The sequence below is a fragment of the Epinephelus fuscoguttatus genome, linkage group LG8 (genome assembly GCF_011397635.1).
Source record: "Epinephelus fuscoguttatus linkage group LG8, E.fuscoguttatus.final_Chr_v1".
NCBI lineage: Eukaryota > Metazoa > Chordata > Actinopteri > Perciformes > Serranidae > Epinephelus > Epinephelus fuscoguttatus.
This window is the reverse complement of record NC_064759.1, coordinates 39,961,207-39,968,683: the sequence shown is the minus strand read 5'-3', so window position 1 is coordinate 39,968,683 and position 7,477 is coordinate 39,961,207. Positions and strand designations below refer to the sequence as shown.

The 7,477-nt window shown below is 44.1% G+C and overlaps 1 protein-coding gene across 3 annotated transcripts in view; it reads right to left on the bottom strand.

Moving 5' to 3' along the window:
- Positions 1-4,155: 4,155 nt before the first annotated feature.
- The window catches only part of cep162 (centrosomal protein 162), a 38,967-nt gene continuing 35,645 nt past the window's right edge, over positions 4,156-7,477 (bottom strand). For all 3 annotated transcript variants that reach the window (XM_049584538.1, XM_049584540.1, XM_049584539.1), the window contains exons 25-29: positions 6,906-7,038; positions 6,681-6,822; positions 6,500-6,598; positions 5,526-5,660; positions 4,156-4,667 (exon numbers count right to left, since the gene is read on the bottom strand). In XM_049584538.1, coding sequence (XP_049440495.1) covers positions 4,455-4,667; positions 5,526-5,660; positions 6,500-6,598; positions 6,681-6,822; positions 6,906-7,038 — 722 coding nt within the window. In that variant the 3' untranslated portion in view covers positions 4,156-4,454. The remainder of the gene's footprint in view (positions 4,668-5,525; positions 5,661-6,499; positions 6,599-6,680; positions 6,823-6,905; positions 7,039-7,477) is intronic.

Genomic DNA, 7,477 nt, shown 5'->3' with positions numbered 1-7,477 from the left:
TTCTTGTAATTGCAATATCACTAGAGCACCTTGAATTTCTCAAATTATATGCATTTTACCTATACTTGCTCTCTGCTTGTACATACCAGCTCCTGTAGCAGCTTTTCTTCTCTGCTCCTGTGACAGCTTGACTCCTCTCCTCAGCATGGATGCATGAAGAGAACTCTGTTTCTGTTGCTGTTGCTGTCTCGTGTGTGACAAAGACAGGATGAGGAGATACCCACTGAGGTCGAGAAACGTCCTGAGGTTAACAACCCACAATCCCAACATATAAAGACAATGGTCAAAAAGACATTGCCTGGCGAGTCATAGCTCTGGAAACATGCTCTTCAGGTGAGAAATTAAAGTTTGATTAGGGGCTGTCTACTCATGATTTCAAGGTAACGCAGAGGTGGAAGAGGTACAGATCTTTCAGTAAAAGTAGTAACTACTTTGTGTGGTCATCGGTTAACGAGCTGCAGTGCGACACATGCGGTGTGTGCTAGGGGCAGCACTTGACACACGTCACATAATGCACCATACCACAGCTCTTATAAAATTATTATATTTCAGCACCATTCCACATATAACCATTGCTGCTATTGTATTGCAGCCATCAACTTTAAATACTCTATATGAACTCCAAATGATGGAAATCCGTCATAGCGACGGAGAAGTTCAATCCCTATGGCCATTACTCAAGAATTCATATGCTAATTATGACAAAATTTCACACAGATGTCTAATAGGACATAATTACAAAGTGATGACATTTTATATCCAAAAGGTCAAAGGTCAACTTTACTGTGACATCATAATGTTCTGCAAAAACAGTTTTCTTGCCATAAACAGAACAGGTCAGATACTGAATTGGTGACTCTAATCTTGAAACTGTGCTGATGGTATAAATCTTCTGTGCTGCCGGGGGAAGATGTGTGTGGAGCATCCACGTTTTCACAGACATGGATGTAAACTGATGCTACAATTTGGCTGGTTTGTAGATGCATACAACTGTGAGGCAGTCACTCTAGTTATTCCACAGCTTTGGGAAGTGAAGTGTCTATTTTGTGAATGTGATTTGCTGTGTTTTTCCCCAGTAGCTCCCTGTTCACAGTGGGTGGTGTTTTGTTGCAGTCTCTCCCCATGGGTTTGTGCACAATGAGTGGGTATTTTTACATTACCTGTGATTGCAAGGCCCCAGTAGTTAAGCCTTGAATAATGCTCAAACACAATTTATTTCGATATTACAGCCCTTCCCAAATGAAAATACAGAATGAAAAAAAATAAATAAATAAAAAAAATAAAAGGTAATTGAAGGAATGGGGCCCCTACTAAGGGGGTTTCAGAGATGCTGAGGTGCCCTTGCACTGGGAGGTTTAAGATGGTTGTCACTGCAAATGTGCCTAATATGAGTGTCCGTCGGATACCAAGCAATTGCCTGGTTTGCCTGTCCTGTCTGGGCACCCCTGAACCTAATAGGTGTGAATCACTGAAAATACGTTCGGGGCTAGAGTCAAAACATCCGGGGCTTCAGCCTGTTAGAGCTCTTGGTGACGCCACTGCTCTACACTGATGACTGCATGTCCACATAACCCAATTGTCACCTGGTGAAATTTGCTGACACAGTCCTGCTCTCTCTGTCCCCAACCTACACTACAACTCTGTTTTTCAGGACTTTATCACCTGGTGTGAGGGTGCCTGTCTCCAGCTGAACTCAACCAAGACTAAAGAGGTGATTGTGACACTCTCCAGCAAGCAGAGACAACTGGCAGAGGCCGTTATTACCACCATCCGAGGGGAGCCCTTGGAGGTGGTGGGGGAGTACATTTGGGGAGTATATTTGGGCACAATTTTTGATGACCTTCTGAGGTTTTCCTCTAACACGGAGGAGTGTTAGACGTGCCACCAGAGACAATATCTGCTCAGAGCTGAGATTGTTTGGAGTGAATAAAGACATTCTCCTGACCTTTTACCACTCCTTCATCAAGAGCGTGCTAACATTATCATTCATCTCCTGGTTTTATTCCATTAGCCTGCAAGTTGGGACATGCTTTTTTAGCATCACCAAAGTCTGCTCCAAAATCATTGGACACCCTGTTAGAGCTCTGTCTGCTTTCTGTGACCAACAAATAATACGCACTGCTCACAGGATCCTACACGACCCCTCACACACTCTGCACTCAGTGTTTGAGTGGCTCCCATCAGGACGCAGGCTGCCTTGTCCACACTGCAGAACACAAAGGAGGAGGGTGGAGTGTGCTCTAATGCCCTCAGGGTGGTCCACCCCAGATGAGAGATATGCCTGTGAAGCAGCCTCACACAGCCAGTGTGACAGGTGCTGTGCAGAGGAAGCCCCTGAGATTGCTCTCTGTAATCCTTGAACAGACGCTGTGAGCGGCGTGAGGCAGCCATGTGCTCGACGTAGATGGCCAGCACACGTACTGGGCAGAGAAGGTGAGATGTGGCCTCCTCCACAGACTTGTGGGGAGGGGGAAAGAACCCCTCCAGAGTTATCACTCTCGATCTGAACGAGCTAGAGATACTTTTAGGCGTGAAAGCCGGGTTTGGACGCAGGATAGCTGAGCTGCCATCTCCCTGTATCCTGACCAGCTGCTCCACCTCCCAGACAGGAGGTGGAGCAGCTGATCCTCTGGTGCAGTCAGAAGCAGGTTCAGCTCAGAACCACTTGGAGCTGAACCCGCTTCTGACCGTAGAAGCTCTCGGGACCTGAAGTGGACCTCCCACATAGACGCTGTCTGGAAAAAGGCTCAGCACAACGGCAGGCTAGATGTAGACATCCTTGTTAATCTTATTCACGTTGAGCTGATGTTGTGGTCTACTGTTACCGCACAACTTTATCCAAAGGAGACACTTTTCTCGGTTGAGATATTGTTTAAAGTGTAAAAAAATACACCCCGTTGCCCAGCCTCTCAGGATAACTTGTGTCGGAGTTGCATATAGCCCATGCACACTGTTTGACCATTTTTAAACTTCAAATCTCAGAAAAAGCTCATAAAACCGAACAAAACTGACTTTCTGTAATGCATTTCAATGAACGTCCAGGCAGAGAATGCCCCCGCGTGTATGGAATGTATGTATGCACTGTGATTGGCTCACTGCGTTTATGGGTGGGGCTTAGACATAGGTCAATTCCGCCAAGGCTGCATGTGCTCGCTTCCCTCTCCTCTGAAGGCCTCCTCTCTCCTCCAAGCGCATGTAATGAATTGAGACGTCCCACAAGATGGCGAGTCTCGATCGAGGATAGAGGACAGAGGAGTCAAGGAGGGATATTGGGATGAACCCCAGGAATTGTGTACAGACCCTTGCAACATGGGGTTGTGCATTATCATGCTGCAACACAAGGTCATGGTGGTTAATGAATGGCATGACAGTGACTCTCAGGATCTCATCCCAGTATCTGTGTGCATTCAAACTGCCATCAATAAAATGCACCTGTGTTCACTGTCTGTAGCTTATGCAAGCCCATACCATAACCCCACCGCCACCATGGAGCACCGTGTTTATAATGTTGGCATTAGCAATGCCAGTAGTGGCTGATTTCACAAGATCTTGCAAATGAAGACACTGGATGTGGAGGTCCTGAGCTAGTGTGATTACAACAGCTCTGGTGGACATTCCTATGGTCAGCATGCCAACATCACGCTCCCTCAAAACTTGTGACATCTGTGGCATTGTGTTGTGTGATCAAACTGCAAGTTTTAGTGTGGCCTTTTATTGCAACCATCCCAAGGCACACCTGTGCTGATGCTGTTTAATCAGCATCTTATTATGCCACACCTGTGAGGTGGATGGATTATCTTGGAAAAGGAGAAGTGCTCAGTAACACAGATTTGCAACCTAAATGTGAGAGAAATGTATCTATTGAGTGCATAAAAAGTCTTAGAAAACTTACCCCTGTGAAAACTGAAGGCAAAAACAGAAGTGCTGCATTTAATTTTTTGTTCAGTGTAAATTCTGTGAATGAATTGCATGAGATTCCTCAAAACGTTGACTCTGTCTGGACTGAGATTCCAGTGCAGAATTCATAAAGGGAGTATCTGAGTAAAATTTATGACAGTTTAGACTTGATTTTTTTCATTTTTTTTTATTTTCACAACATCTTAAATAAGTTACAAAATTTTAAATAAATGAAAAATAGAAACTAGCTACAAAATATACACACAATTATAAGACACAGGTACATGTGTAGAGAGACATTTTGTGTTTTGGCTTCAGCAACAAAAACTGACTATATTAAACCTTTATTTCTATGCGTATGTGTTAATAAGTTTAGCTGATGAAAGCAGCTGTGTATCTCTGATATGTGGCATACTGACAATTATTCTACTAGCTGTGGAAGGAAAGCTTCTCAGCTAAGACATCGATTGTAGCTTACGTTGTCTATCTTTGGCTTCAACACACAATTATCAGCATGAGCTTTCACAAACAGGCGTTAGTCAAACCTTATGTGTGTATTAAGTCCTTTGGGTGAGGGGGGATGTTATGGAGGGGTCAGGAGTGGGGAGGACTACTCCCTGTCTCTGGAGATGTCTCAGGATGTCCAAGATGGAGTCCAGCTCCTGACGGAAAGCCTCCAACTCTCTGCTCTTGTCCTGAGCCAGACGCTTCCAGGTCTCCACTTCTGACTCCTGATCAGCCTCCAACGTCTGCCACGATCCGCCAATCACCTGCAGAGAGGGACGGACAGTTACTGAGGTCAGCCAGTATCTTTGTTCAGTAAGGTTAAGGTGAAGATCACGAGCCACCTAACAATACACTGTATATCTCTGATACTGTTCACTGCATCTGTCATCTACTGTACATCACCACTGATTCATCAAAATATTGGTCAGACCTTTCCCAATACAAAATCTTTAGTGGAGCTTTTGTTTCCACTGTGCTCCACCCTCTAAACCAAGTTCCTGAACCTAAATTTAAACTCTGCTAAGGATGAGGTACTAAATCCAAGTCTAGGCCTTTTTAGATGGGCATAACAGCTGGATTCCAATTAATAACACAGGACAGTAGTGGGGCAGTGTCACCAAATGTTTCATTACTAGATTTTATATTGTCTTAATGAAACAAAGAAAAGTTTAGGAATGATTTTCTACCCCCATTTTAGCACCATCATGTCCTCATCTTCTAATTCGGGACAGAATCAGCCTGATGATGATAATTGATGGAATAAAGCAGAGAGAGCGGTGACTGACCTGTCATGTAGGATGCATCCACCTCTGGCTCTGTTGGTCTAAAGTCAGTCTACTTTATTTTTCTTCAATTTTGCCAAACTCCTACTCTGGGTGTAGCTTCTATTAATTCAGCAATACTGATTTTTTAGAGTCACTACAGCTCCTGGTTACAGGTCCCTAAGTTTCTATATCAGAGAGTCCTCTGTGGAACTCAAGAGAACTCTGAAGTGACCCCAAAACCACCTCAAATATGACTTTTCACAAAGAAGCAAACAATAACAGGGTTACACAGTGAAGGTCAGGGGCCCGGGGCCATTAAAGCATTATACAAACAGTAAATTGTGCCATCATTTGTACCTGCTGCAGCTCCTTCTCTCTGTGTTGGTGTCTGAGCTCCATGTTGAAGATCTTCCTCTCCAGACTACACAGGAGTTTCACTTCTGGGCTCTGAGCTTCTTTAGCTTCCTTCAGCTCCTTCAGCAGTCGGGTTAGCTGGACACAAAGCAGCGACTTCATATTAAAATGATAAGAAAAATACTTAAAATCATTTACTTTCTATATTCTTTCAAATGAGATGTGATCACCCAGTACAGAAACAGATTCATCTTAAAATATGACTATTGATGGAGGGGAGCTCTCTATTAAAGTCAAAAGATACACATAAAATATCCCATCCAGAAGACATGTTTAATGCCACTTCGCCTTGTAATGACACTTGTATCATCCCTGCACTGCAACTCAGGTACCCAATGTTACTGAGGATGTCCCACTGTGAGGACTTTTTGGAAACATGTTCTCAGGTTTGAGTTACATCTTCTATGAACCAAATTACCAAATTATTGCAAACTAATGATTCTGGAGAACACATTTTCTTTAAATCACTCAACCTGGCAGAAAACAATCTTGCTAGCTGGTGTTACAGCTGCTAAAAAGATGCTGGTAAAGGATTGGAAAACTGCTGTCATGCCCTCTGCTTCTGTCTTCTATCTCTCCTCACCTGGAGCCTCTTGCCCTTTGTGCATTCAAGAAATGCTATATGACCTAAGTGGGTCTAAATACTGTGTCAATAAGTACTTTGACATGCACGGTTAAGCCGAGGTACGGTTATAGCTCGACTATTACTGTCCTCGTCCCAGTATACAAGCGCAGGAGTCTTGTGGCAGGTAAGAAAGGGGTTTGGTCACTACTGGGGTGAAGGTGGGATGAAATTTTATTGCTTTTAAAAACAGAATGTATCACAAATAAAAATCCTGAGAACAAACAATGAGCAAAATAACCTTTAAACTATAAAAAAAAGTTTCTTGCATTAAAAAGACTAGGACAACCCCTACCTGCTTCTGCAGAGCATCCTCTCGGGTCCTGGATATTGCCAGTGCCTCTTTAGCTCCCTGCAGCTCTTTCAGCTGGTCTTGCAAATGTTTCACGACAATCTGCAGGTAAATGTAAAAGTTAAACAGGATCGTTTGTAGCACTTCCTGTTGACATGAGACTGTTTGGTTGGTGAGCCAGTACCTCCTGAGTGTTGAGCTTATTGGCCAGTTCAGCAACCTTTGAGGATGAGTGTTCCAGGGCATGGGTGGCACGCAGCTGGTCTAACACCCTGAGGTGCTCTGCTTTCATGGAGGACAGCTGCTCTGCAGAGCGCTCCTTTAGCCTAACAGAGCACACTGCACTCAGCTGTTTGATGACATTAATGCTCTGCAGAAAATGTTGGTCCACATGTGTCCACACTGATACCTGCACAGCTCCTCCCTGGCTTGTTGAGCATCAGCCTTTAATGCGTCCCTCTCCTGCTCACTGTGCAGCTCCAGCAGCTCCAGGCGCTGCTTCAGAGCCTCGTTCTCCTGCTGAACCTCTGAGATATGACTGCCTGTCAAACATTTTAAGCAGGATTAGTGTATTATTTTTGTTTTGTTTTTTTCATTTTAGAGTGAAAAAATAAACATTTTGGGTGAAAAAAAATAAAGGAGCACAACGCAAAAGTTTGGGCACCCCAAAACATTTGAGCTCTCAGGCAACCTTTACATTGTCTCAGACCCTGATTAGCTTGTTAGGACTATTACTACTCCTGGAAATTACAGGAATTTCTGGGGTGGTGTTTGCAGGGGTGACTGTTGCTGACTGGTCAAACACACAGAGTGCCACTGCTTCAACTTGTTCACCGCTCACAGGCGTCACTGGCCAGTATCACAGCCTCTCACAACCAGGGTGGTGGTACTTGAGTCTGGTCTTGAGGCCTTTCTTTAATATGATCTTGGACTCATGGGTGTTACAGAAAGCTGGAAAATGCACCTAAGATTACAACTTAT